Source organism: Lampetra planeri, chromosome 3 (assembly GCF_965212315.1).
Source record: "Lampetra planeri chromosome 3, kcLamPlan1.2.h2, whole genome shotgun sequence".
Classification (NCBI taxonomy): Eukaryota; Metazoa; Chordata; class Hyperoartia; order Petromyzontiformes; family Petromyzontidae; genus Lampetra; species Lampetra planeri.
The window spans coordinates 23,587,435-23,604,454 of record NC_136109.1 but is presented as its reverse complement, the minus strand read 5'-3'; the positions used below and the strand labels follow the sequence as shown (position 1 = coordinate 23,604,454).

At 44.9% G+C, this 17,020-nt stretch overlaps 2 protein-coding genes and 1 non-coding gene across 3 annotated transcripts in view; all 3 read right to left on the bottom strand.

Annotated features, from left to right (window-relative positions):
- Window positions 1-2,125: 2,125 nt before the first annotated feature.
- On the bottom strand, window positions 2,126-7,810 carry RPL4 (ribosomal protein L4). Its single transcript, XM_078624267.1, has 10 exons — window positions 7,438-7,810; window positions 6,029-6,200; window positions 5,115-5,221; window positions 4,708-4,846; window positions 4,323-4,447; window positions 4,055-4,184; window positions 3,354-3,510; window positions 3,035-3,118; window positions 2,729-2,849; window positions 2,126-2,441 (listed from the first exon to the last, which is right to left on the bottom strand). The coding sequence occupies exons 1-10, from the start codon at window positions 7,438-7,440 to the stop codon at window positions 2,217-2,219; spliced, it is 1,263 nt and encodes a 420-aa protein (XP_078480393.1). The 5' UTR covers window positions 7,441-7,810; the 3' UTR covers window positions 2,126-2,216.
- On the bottom strand, window positions 4,925-5,025 carry LOC144717384 (small nucleolar RNA SNORD16). The gene has a single exon (XR_013585103.1). It is a non-coding gene; the product is annotated as a small nucleolar RNA SNORD16 (small nucleolar RNA).
- A 6,320-nt stretch (window positions 7,811-14,130) lies between the features above and the next one.
- The window catches only part of LOC144734740 (uncharacterized), a 34,533-nt gene continuing 31,643 nt past the window's right edge, over window positions 14,131-17,020 (bottom strand). The window contains exons 23-24 of the mRNA XM_078617089.1: window positions 16,738-16,932; window positions 14,131-16,228 (exon numbers count right to left, since the gene is read on the bottom strand). Of these exons, the coding sequence (XP_078473215.1) occupies window positions 15,187-16,228; window positions 16,738-16,932 (1,237 nt within the window). The 3' untranslated portion in view covers window positions 14,131-15,186. The remainder of the gene's footprint in view (window positions 16,229-16,737; window positions 16,933-17,020) is intronic.

Genomic DNA, 17,020 nt, shown 5'->3' with positions numbered 1-17,020 from the left:
TTTAGGGGCCATCCATAAATGACGTCACGCGATTTTGGACGATTTCTGACCGCCCCTCCCCTCGTCACAAAAAGTCAGACCCCCCCTCAAATGACGTCACAAAGATCTACCCCCCCCCCAAAAAAAAAAACATGCTTCAAATCTCTTTAAACTATTGTCATTGTAGTGCGTATTTAATGTGCCGCTGCACTGTTAAGAGAAAACATTTATTAAAAAGTATATTTAATTAAGTAGAACGTGTTGTCTATATTTATTTAAAGTTGCGCATTTTGATGTGACGTCACATTTCTCACCCCCCCCCCAGGTGCGTGACGTCATTTATGGACGGCCCCATATAAGCTCTCACCCAAAAAAATGTATATTATGAATATTGGTCGCGAAAGCCGACGTGTTATAAACTTGTTTCATTCTCTGACAATGTCCATGCCAGTGGCTTATCACGTTGCACCCTTAACATGCCCTCGCGTGCGTAACCGCTCGACTGCGTCATTGTCAAGAGGACAGATTTTCATGGGAATGTGAATTCCCGCTTTTGCTCTGGCCCTCCAAAGGAGACTGGCCACCCACTGCTACTTTGAAGTCACTTGGACTCGCAACGTTTGACTCAGCTCTCGGCTATTATAATAGCTATTATATTACAAAAAGTTACGGAAAGGAGTCTTATGACCAAACCTAGCTGTGCCACAATTATATCGTGCCAACACAACACCCTCCATTGGCCATCACGTACGCTACATGCAGGAACTGCATGGTTTCTAACGGATAAGAGTCTTCCATTAGTTCGTAGACATTGCTGTTTATACATTAACCAAGCTCGGAAAGGGCTTTTACCATCCAGCGGGGAAAATGTCACCTAGATGGGTTCTCAGCTGAATAAAACTTATCTTTGAAATTAACGTGGATATCCATCATACGTCATTTCAAATGTCTTAGGAGTTTGGCTCGTTAACCATTTCAGGACCAATCCTTTCCCTGAACGATATCCAGTCAAGTTTGTATGCAAGTGGTTATTCTATTAATCCCCGATAGGAACGTGACATTTGAAACGCTCATTGATATGGGGGCCACCACTGATATGCAGTCAAAAGCTCAAAAACACAAATTCTAATTTTTTTTTCCACATAACTCGTTTGCAAAGGTCTGAAGTCAATTCTCCAACCGTGGACAAAAGTGCATGATTCTGGTCAGGGTGAATTCAATAAGGTAGCAAATTGGTATACCAGTAACATTTGAAAGTCAAACTCGATTTGAAGCTTTCGTGACTGCAGGAATTATTCTTTGGTTCTTTCGGTAAAGTCACGAAGAAAATAAAAGAAAATATATTAAATACAATACGACGTTCCGATTGCAACACAAGCAGTCATCAGGTAGAATAAAATTTGAGACAAAACAGACACGGAGACACACACACACAAGCAAACAGTGTCTATGTTGTCTCCGTGTCTGTTTTGTCTCTCAAATTTAGTTCCACCCGATGACTGCTTGTGTTGCAATCGAAACGTCGTATTCTATTATTTAATTTTTCTTTCTACGCGACTTACCGAAGGGACAGAGTAATTTGAAAGTCACTGCAATAAAGTTTTGAGAAACTGGCATTCCAAATTTTTTACCCATAAAATCTTCCTTTACCGAGTTACAGTATTTAAACTAAACTATTAATTTCATGTACAGCTCACCAAAGCAGCAACTATGTAATGTGTATACTGTAGTAGATGCAAACACAAACATGCACGCTCATACAGTTTCTCCAAAGTCCAATCCTTGCGAGCCACCAGTTAATTTGCATCTGCATGGGGAGTAAATTGGTAAACGCGAAAAAATGTAGGTGGTGGGTAACGAGGTCTGTAGTTTCAGAAAACCTGAGCTCATTAATTTAGACAAAATCTGTCATCTGCACGATCACAATTTTAAATAAACATTTCGATTTAAAGCTTTCGTGACTGCAGGGATTCATCTTCTTGGTTCTTTCGGTAAAGTCACGTAGAAGTGACTTTACCGAAAAAACCAAGAAGGTTTAAATAAACACTTAAGCAACATATTGATTACAATACAGTTGAAAAACAATCTCATTTTTAGTGAAAACTTGTGCTGAATTGAAGCAAAGGACAACACGATGCAAGATCCATTGTCATTAATTGCCTTTTATTTGAACGAACCAGGTGTTACGAACAAGGCCGGCACAGCAAGTCTGCATGGGTGGCTCCAATCAGGGCCAGTTATGCGGTGGTCTTGGCTGTCTTGGCTGTCTTGGCTGCTATCTTGGCTGCGATCTTGGCCGCTTTCTTCGCCGCTGCCTTCTTCTTTGCGGCCGCCTTGACGGCTGGCGTCCTGACGGCTGGCTCTTTTGCGGGTTTCTGGTCTTTGTTGGCATCCGCTTTGGCCTGTTTGGCCTGTTTGGCCTGTTTGACAGCCTTTTTAACAGCAACAGTATCCTTGTTCTTCTGTTTTTGGAGAAATAGAAGTCCGTGTTAAATGTCAATGTAGATCACAAAAATGCACCTGCCCACTACTACCAGCACCAGTTTAAATATTTAGCTAACAGCAAGAAATAAAACAGAACGAAAATGCAACTTCATTACATAAATACATAACATCATAATATCATCATTCTAAGAGTCAGAGATCAGCACAATTACACACCCATTACAATCAACTGCATGAATGGGGACATTTCGTTTAGTGGTTGCAGGATGCGATTTTGCAGGTCACGCATGTCCTCAAGACTTACATGGCGCTCCTCTGTGAGGAGAGCGTTCCGGCGAGCCGTCTTGGCGTACGGGTTGAGCTTGATCATCACTCGGAGATTCTTAAGTGGGTTCTTCTTCAGCACACGACGCACAATCTTCTTGCTGTAAAAGACAGCGAGCAGGTAACCGAAACAAGCAATTTTGTAAAAAAATATTACTTGATAAAGAACGTACAGTGATTAGAAAACACCTAATGTTGTGCAATTGTTTACTTTAAACTTAATGAACGTGCTTGTGGGGGGAACCATAAAGGAAATATCAGTCAATTCTGCAAACGAAACACTTACTTTGGTGGTCTGAGCACTTTGTGGATCTCTTCACTCTTGAGGATACGACTGAGATCAGAGTTGGTCATCTTGTTCATGGGTAGGCTGCAAAAAAAAAACGGGATAAATCCATCGACAACTTAGATCTGCATAGTTCAAGTTTCGTACAATGACGCGCGCACACACTTATTCACCTCAGTTTAGCACAGTTGACTAAGCACGGTACAAAATAAGTTCAACATACGTACTGTTTCTAGTACAACACCATAAAATCTAAGAGCTCTAGGAGAGCCTCCGTATGATTTTCCACCAACATCCAGTATTAAGACCGCAGCATTACTTGTAGTTGGACTTTTCCTTGGAGGGTTTGCGCCAGGTGCCGTAGATGTCGTCCAGTTTGCCGAACGCACTCTCGGTCCAGATGCAGAAGCGGCCCACGTGCCCACCAGGCGCCAGGCGCAGAAGGTTCAGCTTCTTCACCGACAGAAGTGTGATGCCTGCGCGTGGAAAAAAAAATAAATTAACCCGTAAAAACACAGTTTTTCACTATAAATCCTTTATATGCGTGGCGGCTAGAGTCCTCTCGTCCTCTGGCTTGAGATGGCTGCCACCTATGGGTAATTAAATATAATTAATTTATTCCTAAAAAGTGTAAAATTTTGGAAAAAAATTTTCACGAAAATAAATTGTCACGCACAACGAGTCTGTGCAAAATGTCAGCTCGATTGGATCACGGGAAGTGGGTTAAAAAACGACCGAAAGATTTGCACGGTCGTAAGCGCGCAAACAAGCAAGCGAACTTAATATAAAGGATTTAAAAAAAGAGTACGCTTAACTCACGATGCTAATTCATATCTTTACAATTATTCATCGACTCCTGCCTATATGAGGGTACACTGGCTAATGGGACAGGATACTCCGAATATCTTTCCATTGTTTTTACGTTGTACCCCACGGCATGAAGTCAGAACAACACGCGGTAAAACATACAAATACGCTAGAGACCTATACTGGACGACCACAACCCAGGCAGTAAGGTACCTGGGATGTTGCGGAAGGCGCGGGTGAGGCCGTTGTCTTCGTTGTAGATGATGCAGGGCCCGCGGCGCTGGATGCGACGACGGTTCCTCATCTTGCCCTTGCCTGCACGCAGGCGCTTGGAGGCGTACACCTACGAAGCAAACACACGCTTTAAACAGTGTAACCGTGCAGTACACGTGTACTGTTTTTACAAGGACATTTGAGCATATGACACGCCTTGCATAACAAGGGGATCGAAAAACCATCTCGCCAGGCACTTTGAACAAACCTTCTTGACGTCGTTCCAGGCCTTGAGCTTCTTGAGCAGCAGCACAGCCTCCTTAGTCTTCTTGTAGCCCTCGACCTTGTCCTCAACTACCAGTGGCACCTCGGGGATCTCCTCGATGCGATGGCCTAGTGGGGGACACACCGTGGAATCCACAGATGCATTCAGCAGCTGTATCAACTAAACATGCAAACAGTCTTATAGAAATAACCTTCAAAATACAGTCCCTTTTAGGTGAACATTTGGAGAATCAGGACTTAATTATTATCAGGGTGCATCTGCAACTCAGACCAAAAAGCAAGGCTCATCACATCTCCAAATACCACGAATTAAGATTTCATTCCACTTGAAATTTTTGTCATGTGAAAAAGATCCCACTGGTGCTCACCCTTGGACATGACGAGCGCAGGGAGAGCAGTGGCGGCCAGAGCGGAGCATATGGCATAACGCTTCTGGGTCACGTTCACACGCCGGTGCCAGCGACGCCACGTCTTGGTTGGCGCGAACATGCGACCTCCTCGGCACATCTACATGGACGAGCTGTCAAGGATTCATCTTTACGCACGAACCAAAACACGACCCGCACAAACAGCTGCCAAGCGCCTTGCTCAGTGGTTTAGTTTTCAGCATCCGCGTGCGTTGGCTTCACGACGGCAGGCTACCGCCACCAGACGCACAGTAAGTTGCAAATTACAGCAACACGGCAAGGCGGTGGCGCGACTGAGGCACTCGTAGAATTGCGACGCTCTACTCCACCCCCCCCCCCACCCCATGACAAGACGCGAGAAAGGATACGTTTCCGAAGGCACCCTGTCCGGAGCGGTGCGTACCGCCACCCCTCACACGGGGGATACGCGCCACAGCTCGGCCAGTACCCCACGACTCGGCGCTGGTCTGGTGACCTGCAAGGGACAACGCACGACGATGGTTATAAGCATTTGCGTTTCACTGCCATTCCACTAAGGCGTTGTTTCACATTGGCACTTGTGCTATAACATCAGCGAATGAGCAATCTCGTCACATTGATGCCTAGCATTTGCGTTTCACTGCCATTCCACTAAGGCGTTGTTTCACATTGGCACTTGTGCTATAACAGCGAATGAGCAATTTCGTCACATTGATGCCTAGGATACACTTCCGAGCCTAATGACCGTTATGTTACGGATTATATATTAGGTGCATTTTGTTTAAAGTTTCGTCAGCAATGGCTAAACATATTCTTGGTTCTTTCGGTAAAGTCACGTATTATTTCCCCTTCTACGTGACTTTACCGAAAGAACCAAGAATATGAATCCCTGCAGTCACGAAAGCTTTAAATCAAAATGGCTAAACAGTAAATATAACTAGAGCATGTTTAATCAAGGCAATAATTATACCATTTTAATAGACCAATGAATGGCACTGTACAGTCAAAATAGTGCAAATTGGTATGTACTTTTTAACTTTGAAGGCTATTTAATATCCCTAGATAAAGGTAAGAGGCAGAGACTACATTAAAACCAGAGTTTTTAGGACCACAAGCTACATCAATTATTCGTGATTTTCCGGCTTGTGTAGTCCACGACGATTGCTCATTAATCCACCACGTGTGATCCCACATCTCCACGGACGTCGACTATTGGCGGCCGAGAGAGAAGACGTAAACCCGTTAAGACTGCTGGGTGATTGGGTGATTTGGTGGGGGAAGTACGGTCCCGGGCTCACCGTACCTGCATTCACGCTGACGGCGTAGGGCTGCCGGCTGTTCTTGCGCAGGTTCGTGTGCACGAAGTTCACGATGTCCGGGCGGATGGGCGCCCTGAACACGGCCGGCATGACCACACTCTTGCCAGAGCTTTCCCCCTTCTCAGAGTATATGCTTATAAGTGGGCGTGCGCACGCCTGTAAAAACACAAACACAAGTTAACGCACTTAAAATGAGCGCATTTGAACGTTTCATGTTTTGATTTACATTTGTCATGGGTACCCCACGAATAAATGTATGCGCGTGGTAGAATAAACAGCACGTGTCTACCAAGTAGCGTGTACTTCGCCATTATGAGTCACAGCAAGAGTGGTATTTTACTCTCAACGAGGCAAAATTGAAGCAGTCCAAGCAAGCAAAGAGGCTGGGCTAGATTCGTGGCATGGGGCTGGAATTTTGGTTACCTACGTGACTTTACCGAAAAAAACTAAGAGCTTGGTTATGACTGTTGAGTGAGGTCTATTTCAGTACGTTTTACCTAGGGGCCAAGGCGTCGTTGAGCTGAGAGCTAGCTGCCTTATTACAGCTCAGTTTAATTACTGGACTAATTTTGTAAATAATAAAGATTGACAAATACAATAACCTTCCCCCTTGTACTGGTGTTTGGCCCTGATCTAAACACATTACAAATAGACGGCGGGGATTATCAGTTTCGACGATTAAACGAGTGCATATCGAAAGTCCGATTCTCGTGTTGATGTTAGGCCTAGGCCCATCTCGTATGAGCCGTATGCCCGACTCGATTAACAACCTGGCCTCTCCTTTGTCTAAAAGGTCTCGGTAAACATGATACCCGCAACATTTCATCGATTGGCCTATGGGCTTCCACATTTATGCTTTACTGTAACATCGCCGCAACGCGTCATTTCGCAGTCTGGTCTACCAACAGCAGTTGCCTCATATATATAAAAAAAAATCGCCACTCTTTTAAGAGCACAACAAAATAAAAATCTAAAGCCGCAGTGGGGAAAATATCTCCCTTAACCCATTGCTCAACTCCCTCTAAGGCCGTTGTGATGGCAATTCCACATTGCTACGAAAAGCCAGTCCATCTTTAACAAAAAAAAACTATACTTTGCCGGACCACGCAGCCACAACCCTTTACTAATTTGAAACACAATTTACAAACGCAGTTTAAAAAAATAAAATCTAACTCCGCTTAGGAGCCGCTCTCAGCCCACGTGTCCTCGCCTGAGCAAGGCCCAGGCTCCACTACTCGCGCTGGGCCCTGACCCACCACATCAAAAAAACAACCTCCCCCCTCAAGGCACGGATTCACAGAGACACCGAACTGGCGTTCATGGTAAAGGCCGCCGCCCGTGCTTCTAGAGGGACCGAAGAAGACGTTCGTCCGCGCGAGAAACGCCACGTTACCATGATTCTCGTTAGCGCGGCTCCGCGGCCTCAGCGTCTCCTGACGGCGGTAACGGAGGAAGAGGCCGCAAGTAGCGCGCGAGGGGCCGCGTCACGCCTCCATCCTCCTCCGCGTCACCGCGTCACCGCGTCACCTCCCCCCACCACCGCCTCCACCCACGACGAAATAAGAATATAATATCCGCAGTGAACGTGTTTTACGTTTGATTTGAACGATTGAAACAAATTGCGCGGTGTGTTTTTGTGTGTGTGCGTGCGTGATGTAAAATCGCCGTGTTCGCGTGATGCTCGTTTGAATTTTAGCGTGCGGATTATTTTTTGTTTGCGTGGGGATGTTTTTTTTGTTGTTGGTGGAGCGCGTTGTGCGGTTCTTGGGGGCGGGGACATCGCCGGTGGGCGTGGTCAATGTGATTAGTGCCAGAGGCTGCCCAATTGCAGCTACATTGGTGATCGATCTCTTGAAATCGTCACTATCAGCGCCGGATTATCCTAGCAGCAAAAGTAGCGACATATCCTACGGGCCCCGCACTTTCAAGGGCCCCCGCGATAAACGCTTTCAAGCTATCTATTCCGGTTCAGTGACTCTGCACTTGCTCTATTACTATAGTACTATACCGCCTTCAGCTTTTATGAACGACTGGGCGTTTAAGGTTAGCGATTTGTCGTATTATCTGGCTGTATAGCAAATGAAAACTACAATTACTTTACTATGCAAGTAATAAAGTATTTTTTTATTTGTGTATTTAATTACATTTTTCGGGCCCCTTTATAACAACACGTGCTACATGCCCCGTACTAGCTTAATCCGGCAATGCCCATAACCATGCTAAATTAATATGAACATTTGTAGAGAAAGCAACCAATTTATGTTTAAAAAAAAAAAACCTCTAGCTGTCTCCCACCAATCTCATTGCACGTGCGAGCACTCTCCTCCTCTGGAGTGAATTTATTAGAGGCATGAAAGAGAATTCCCGAGGGCCGATCCGGTCTTCGATCTTTCCGCTCGGCTTCGTGGGTCAGGCAGTGTGTTCCTGACTGACCCGGTTATGTAGTGACTACCCCGTTGTGGTCTAGATAACCAAGTGTACTACCCCGTTGTGGTCAAGATAACTAAGTGTACTACCCCGTTGTGGTCTAGATAACCAAGTGTACTACCCCGTTGTGGTCTAGATAACCAAGTGTACTACCCCGTTGTGGTCTAGATAACCAAGTGTACTACCCCGTTGTGGTCTAGATAACCAAGTGTACTACCTCGTTGTGGTCTAGATAACCAAGTGTACGTTGATGCAGTTGACCTGTTGGGGTGTTATAATGAACGTGTTTCCCCCAAGTTCTAGTGTGTGTGTCTCCGTGGATACCCACTACACATCCGCAAATGGGAAACAATATTGCACACATGATGAAATACTGTTGGGAATATTACAGCCCAAAAATGTTACAATTAACTCGGGGTATTCATACTCTTTGGTTCTTTCGGTAAAGTCACGTAGTTAGAAATAAAATAAAACAAATCACGACGTTTCGATCGCAACACAAGCAATCATCATCAGGTGGGAAAACCACAGCAATACAAAATTGCTGAAGTGCTGTGGTTTTCCCACCTGATGATGATTGCTTGTGTTGCAATCGAAACGTCGTGATTTGTTTTATTTTATTTCTAACCACGTGACTTTACCGAAGAACCAAAGAGTATGGATGCCTGCAGTCACGAAAGCTTCAAATCAAGATCTGGGTATTAAATGACTATGGATGCCAGACATTTCCTTGCAGCAGTTTTGTCCGATGTCCTTTCGCCCGGTGCTCTTCATCGCAAGGCCCGCGGGCTCCACTGGCGGCCCCTGGTGGATCTTTAGTGCGGCCCCCTGACGCAACACGTGGACACCCCACCACCATCATCATGGTGCTGCTGTCAAACCCCAATGGTCTTAAATGTGTGGCGACTCTCACACACCGATGATGTCTTAAATTTCGATTTAAAGCTTTCGTGACTGCAGGGATTCATCTTCTTGGTTTTTTCGGTAAAGTCACGTAGAAGGAAAATAATAAAATTAAAAAAATAAAACATAATAAAATAATTCTCACGACGTTTCGGCCACAACGCAAGTAGCCGTCCTCAGGTGAAGAAACAGGTCTGTCGAGACGCTGTCTTCTCGACAGACCTGTTCTTATTATTTGTTTCTTTCGGTTAAGTCACGTCTAAAGATAAAATAATAAATTAAATTAAATAATAGAATACGACGTTTCGATTGCAACACAAGCAATCATCATCAGGTATAATGAAATAGCGACATAAAATCTAACCAGAAAACTATAGACAGACATATTAGCAGACAGATATCACCAAGATACATAGCGAGAGCAACACAGGTAACAGAGAGGGGTGATCGTCTCTGTGTGGTGGTCTTAAATAGACAGAGGGGGGGCGGAGGCAGAGAGAGGGAGGAGGGTTAGAGAAAAAATTAGCATATCAATGAGTGGTCAACAGACGTGGTGCTGCGAATGCGATGGCACGGCAAGCAAGCCTGAAAATCAGGAGGACACACTAAAATTAAATAACCTAGTAAAATATCGAAATGTAATGTAATACAACAATTATTTGGTTCTTTCGGTTAAGTCACGTCTAAAGATAAAATAATAAATTAAATTAAATAATAGAATACGACGTTTCGATTGCAACACAAGCAATCATCATCAGGTATAATGAAATAGCGACATAATATCTAACCAGAAAACTATAGACAGACATATTAGCAGACAGATATCACAAGATACATACATAGCGAGAGCAACACAGGTGACAGAGAGGGGTGATCGTCTCTGTGGGGTGGCCTTAAATAGACAGAGGGGGGGCGGAGGCAGAGAGAGGGAGGGGGGTTAGAAAAAATTAGCATATCAATGAGTGGTCCAAAAGAAAACGTGGTGCTGCGAGTACGATGGCACAGCAAGCAAGCCTGAAAATCAGGAGAAAGACACACTAAAATTAAGTAACCTAGTAAAATATCGAAATGTAATGTAATACAACACAAAGGGTCGGTCAACACACAATTAACGCATAGCCTGGTTGATTACGTATTTCAAAGATTGCTAAGTTAAAATTTAAGTGTGAACATTCTAAAGAGAACACAGGCAGAGAAAACAAGTCGCCAGAGAGAGAGAAAAAAGATAAGCTTAAAACTTCCCCGTAGAAGTGGTTCAATCTTAATTTTAGAACTTTCGTGACTGCAGGAATTATTATTTGGTTCTTTCGGTTAAGTCACGTCTAAAGATAAAATAATAAATTAAATTAAATAATAGAATACGACGTTTCGATTGCAACACAAGCAATCATCATCAGGTATAATGAAATAGCGACATAATATCTAACCAGAAAACTATAGACAGACATATTAGCAGACAGATATCACAAGATACATACATAGCGAGAGCAACACAGGTGACAGAGAGGGGTGATCGTCTCTGTGGGGTGGCCTTAAATAGACAGAGGGGGGGCGGAGGCAGAGAGAGGGAGGGGGGTTAGAAAAAATTAGCATATCAATGAGTGGTCCAAAAGAAAACGTGGTGCTGCGAGTACGATGGCACAGCAAGCAAGCCTGAAAATCAGGAGAAAGACACACTAAAATTAAGTAACCTAGTAAAATATCGAAATGTAATGTAATACAACACAGAGGGTCGGTCAACACACAATTAACGCATAGCCTGGTTGATTACGTATTTCAAAGATTGCTAAGTTAAAATTTAAGTGTGAACATTCTAAAGAGAACACAGGCAGAGAAAACAAGTCGCCAGAGAGAGAGAAAAAAGATAAGCTTAAAACTTCCCCGTAGAAGTGGTTCAATCTTAATTTTAGAACTTTCGTGACTGCAGGAATTATTATTTGGTTCTTTCGGTTAAGTCACGTCTAAAGATAAAATAATAAATTAAATTAAATAATAGAATACGACGTTTCGATTGCAACACAAGCAATCATCATCAGGTATAATGAAATAGCGACATAATATCTAACCAGAAAACTATAGACAGACATATTAGCAGACAGATATCACAAGATACATACATAGCGAGAGCAACACAGGTGACAGAGAGGGGTGATCGTCTCTGTGGGGTGGCCTTAAATAGACAGAGGGGGGGCGGAGGCAGAGAGAGGGAGGGGGGTTAGAAAAAATTAGCATATCAATGAGTGGTCCAAAAGAAAACGTGGTGCTGCGAGTACGATGGCACAGCAAGCAAGCCTGAAAATCAGGAGAAAGACACACTAAAATTAAGTAACCTAGTAAAATATCGAAATGTAATGTAATACAACACAGAGGGTCGGTCAACACACAATTAACGCATAGCCTGGTTGATTACGTATTTCAAAGATTGCTAAGTTAAAATTTAAGTGTGAACATTCTAAAGAGAACACAGGCAGAGAAAACAAGTCGCCAGAGAGAGAGAAAAAAGATAAGCTTAAAACTTCCCCGTAGAAGTGGTTCAATCTTAATTTTAGAACTTTCGTGACTGCAGGAATTATTATTTGGTTCTTTCGGTTAAGTCACGTCTAAAGATAAAATAATAAATTAAATTAAATAATAGAATACGACGTTTCGATTGCAACACAAGCAATCTAACCCCCCTCCCTCTCTCTGCCTCCGCCCCCCCTCTGTCTATTTAAGGCCACCCCACAGAGACGATCACCCCTCTCTGTCACCTGTGTTGCTCTCGCTATGTATGTATCTTGTGATATCTGTCTGCTAATATGTCTGTCTATAGTTTTCTGGTTAGATATTATGTCGCTATTTCATTATACCTGATGATGATTGCTTGTGTTGCAATCGAAACGTCGTATTCTATTATTTAATTTAATTTATTATTTTATCTTTAGACGTGACTTAACCGAAAGAACCAAATAATAATTCCTGCAGTCACGAAAGTTCTAAAATTAAGATTGAACCACTTCTACGGGGAAGTTTTAAGCTTATCTTTTTTCTCTCTCTCTGGCGACTTGTTTTCTCTGCCTGTGTTCTCTTTAGAATGTTCACACTTAAATTTTAACTTAGCAATCTTTGAAATACGTAATCAACCAGGCTATGCGTTAATTGTGTGTTGACCGACCCTCTGTGTTGTATTACATTACATTTCGATATTTTACTAGGTTACTTAATTTTAGTGTGTCTTTCTCCTGATTTTCAGGCTTGCTTGCTGTGCCATCGTACTCGCAGCACCACGTTTTCTTTTGGACCACTCATTGATATGCTAATTTTTTCTAACCCCCCTCCCTCTCTCTGCCTCCGCCCCCCCTCTGTCTATTTAAGGCCACCCCACAGAGACGATCACCCCTCTCTGTCACCTGTGTTGCTCTCGCTATGTATGTATCTTGTGATATCTGTCTGCTAATATGTCTGTCTATAGTTTTCTGGTTAGATATTATGTCGCTATTTCATTATACCTGATGATGATTGCTTGTGTTGCAATCGAAACGTCGTATTCTATTATTTAATTTAATTTATTATTTTATCTTTAGACGTGACTTAACCGAAAGAACCAAATAATAATTCCTGCAGTCACGAAAGTTCTAAAATTAAGATTGAACCACTTCTACGGGGAAGTTTTAAGCTTATCTTTTTTCTCTCTCTCTGGCGACTTGTTTTCTCTGCCTGTGTTCTCTTTAGAATGTTCACACTTAAATTTTAACTTAGCAATCTTTGAAATACGTAATCAACCAGGCTATGCGTTAATTGTGTGTTGACCGACCCTCTGTGTTGTATTACATTACATTTCGATATTTTACTAGGTTACTTAATTTTAGTGTGTCTTTCTCCTGATTTTCAGGCTTGCTTGCTGTGCCATCGTACTCGCAGCACCACGTTTTCTTTTGGACCACTCATTGATATGCTAATTTTTTCTAACCCCCCTCCCTCTCTCTGCCTCCGCCCCCCCTCTGTCTATTTAAGGCCACCCCACAGAGACGATCACCCCTCTCTGTCACCTGTGTTGCTCTCGCTATGTATGTATCTTGTGATATCTGTCTGCTAATATGTCTGTCTATAGTTTTCTGGTTAGATATTATGTCGCTATTTCATTATACCTGATGATGATTGCTTGTGTTGCAATCGAAACGTCGTATTCTATTATTTAATTTAATTTATTATTTTATCTTTAGACGTGCCTTAACCGAAAGAACCAAATAATAATTCCTGCAGTCACGAAAGTTCTAAAATTAAGATTAATACAACAATGTTCTTCACCTGAGGACGGCTACTTGCGTTGTGGCCGAAACGTCGTGAGAATTATTTTATTATGTTTTATTTTTTATTATTTTCCTTCTACGTGACTTTACCGAAAGAACCAAGAAGACGACGATGTCTTGTCGGCGAAAGTGGCCTCCCCCTCCCCCCTCTGAAAACGCGTGAAGAACGCTGCTTCAGCCAATGTTGAGCTTAAAAGGTTAGGAAGATACCGTTACAGCTGTAATAGTGGTATTAGTAAATCAATTGCAATTTTCCTTCAATTACCGTATGATTGCAATTGCTGTAATCCTATTCATATTCTTTGGGTCTTTCGGTAAAGTCACGGAGATAGGTTCAAAGAAAATAATAAAATAACAAAAAACTACGACGTTTCGATCGCAACACAATTATGTTCAGCCCCGTGTGCTGCTCATTGCCAATCGTTGGGAATGACACTTTGTTTGTAAAACACAAACGCAACGCCTAGAACAGTGCAAGTATTGCTTTATTCAGAAATCGGTCGTGACGGGACATACGGTCGACGGACGCGCTGGGTCACAACTTTTCCAGTTGCATCAAGTTTAGCAAAACGTATGGTGGTTGAGCGGTGATCCAGCATGAGCTACAAACATTGCTATTGCTATATTCACGTGCACATTCTCCAAACTTACACTATTTTTAACACATCATGTTAATCATTCATTATTTCTAAAAGTATCGAAAATACATTTTCTGCAATGCATTGGCATATTAAATAACTAATGCCCAATTACCGGTGGTAGCGGTGGTTTTAATATCTCGTGATTGAATTCCATGTGCACTTTGCGGCAGTTTTGTCTTATAGATTAACATTGATCGCGCACCCATTCATGATATCATGGCTAACATCAGCGGTGGCGAGTGATATCGGAACCAGTTCTGGGCGCCCCCCTTCACCCACCTGCACCGACTAGCATAGTGAAGCATGGTCAAACAAATCCCACTTTCGATATTGTGTGCGGAGGAGGTCTTTTTTAAAAGCTAGATTGAAAACTCATTTCTTTAGAACTTCTAGATTTGAAGCTTTCGTGACTGCAAGGATTCATACTCTTAGGTTTTTTCGGTAAAGTCACGTAGGTAAAAAAAGAAAAATAATAAAAGTTAAATAAAATAAAAAATCTTTAAAAAGCACGATTGCTGTGACGGTTCCACCTGAAGACGGAAGCTTGTGTTGCCTCCGAAACGTCGTGATTTATTTTTATTTTACTTTTATTAATTACATTTTTTTACCTACGTGACTTTACCGAAAAAAAAACCTAAGAGTATGAATTCTTTAGAACTGCTTTTTGTGTTTAGTTTGTTGTCCTTCCCCCGCACCTCCGATTAGCGCGGTTGGCTACATATGGTACGAAAGAAGTTCAACATTCATACAAGCAAGAACTGGACAGAGAAGAGGCTGTATTCTTTTTTTATTTCATTTAATATTAGATGCACTTCGAGCCAACTCTGCAAATTACTCCAACCTGCCCCTACCAAGCTCGGCATCGCAGATTCTCTCCACCGCTCACACGTTCGAGCAGACCAAGTCCGTCACCTTCTTCCCGGCTCCCGCCGTCTCCTCCACGCTGGGCCCGGCCCTCCTCTGGCCCTTGTCGGGACGTCCGCCGCTGGACGTCTTCACGGAGGCCCGCTCGGCCTCCTCCTCCCCGCCGCCACCGCTGACCCTCGGCCGCGCCCTCTTCGCGGCGTCGGAGGCATGCGCGGCCGCGTGCGACCGCCGCTCTGGGTGCGGGTGGATGTGCAGGTACTGGTCCGTGCCGCCGCTGTGCTGCTGGTCGCTGCTCGATGCGTTGGACATGTCCGACTCGGACGGGTGAGCGGCGGTAAGCGCGGCCGGGGCCGTCGGCGGTGGCAGCGACCTCGCGTCCCCGCCCTGGCGCTGCCCCCGTGAAGACTCGCGGCTTGATGCCGAGGTGTGAGACCGGCGACCCGATTCCGCCTGCTGCTGCTGCTGCTGCGGTGGCCCCTGCTGCTGCTGCTGCTGCGGTTGTTGCTGTGGTTGCGCTGGCGGCGGAGGCAGCGGATGTGGCGGGGATGCCGGTGGCGGTGGCGGCGAGGGCCAGCGGAGGTCATCGGGGTCCGGCAGGAGGAGATCGCCCTCGGGAGCGCGGTGCGTCTCCGCCGTGAAGACCCGCGTCTGCGCGCGCGACATCCCCGCTCGGGGATTCGCCTCGTCCTCGTACTCCTCCTCCTCCTCGTCCGAGTAGCGCGAGCGGTTTCCCTCGCCGATGTAGAAGCGTGCGGCGCGCATGCTTTCCATGCGGCGACGGTGCCTGTGCTGCTGCTGCTGCGATGGCTGCTGGTAGTAATGCGGCTGCTGCTGCTGGTGCTGCTGCTGTTGGTGGTGGTGGTGATGGTGGTGGTGGTCACGGGACGGAGGCCGCTCCTCCGCGCCGTGGAAGTCGCGGGTGGAGCGTCGCCGCTTCTCACGAGGAGACGCGGCATGCACGGCGCCCGGCGGGGGGCCGTGGCGTGAGCGGTAGCACTTGGCCTCCAGGTGCGGGGGCAGCAGCCGCGGCACGACGCGGGTTCTGGGCGAGGCGTACCTATGCACCGCACGTCACATCCCGGTGGATTCGTTGTTCTCGTGATGTGACGCCAATAGCACGCCAGAGGTAAAAATTGGTGGGAAGATACAACAGTGCTTTCCATCTTTACAAATGTGTTGTGAGCGCATCTGATTTCTGCATCTCAGGTCAGAGGTGAACCCTTTAATTATGAGACATGGCTTTAAAGTCCACTGCCACGCTCTTAACAAATGTCCAAATTGTGTTTAGAAATGTGGATGGACCATCACCATCCTTGTGTGAGTAAAAAGTCAGTTGGTCTGAGTATGTCTGGTACGTTATGAACTAGTCCAATTTGGTTGATGTGCTATGACCAAGAATTCCTCTTGTGATCATACCGATGATTACCCGCATCTTTAAAGCGTCTCAAATGTGAATCAAACATCGTGGGACACTGGCTCCCTTTCAAAGTATACGACTCCGGAGAGACAAGTTTAGTTATTCCGTCCCCGTCAGCGCATAGCGAGACCAAAACGAGTGGCACTCACCGGACTCCCCTCTGCACTGGCTCGCCAGGGTAGTATCCCAGAATCCTCTGTGCCTTGCGGCTGATGGGCAGCAGGAGCTCGGTCTCCTGCAGGTAGGGGTCACTGTGCCGCTCGGACACGTACATGCCGCCCGGCATGCGCATCAAGTATCCGGCGGGGCCCGGACCGAGCCACTCCATGCCCGGAGGTGGTGGCCTGCACAGCACGGGTTGATTACACTGGTCAACAAAGAAAAAACCTTTTTTACTGGCCTGGACTTTTGCAGCTGTTTTAGACTAATTTC

Bases quoted from the DNA above. Each gene is read 5' to 3' on its own strand.
- RPL4 (XM_078624267.1), bottom strand. The intron at 5,222-6,028 runs GTACGGTGAGCC...TGTCCCTTGCAG, and splicing joins CGCCGTCAGCGTGAATGCAG to GTCACCAGACCAGCGCCGAG. The intron at 4,185-4,322 runs GTTTGTTCAAAG...TTTGCTTCGTAG, and splicing joins CCTGGAACGACGTCAAGAAG to GTGTACGCCTCCAAGCGCCT.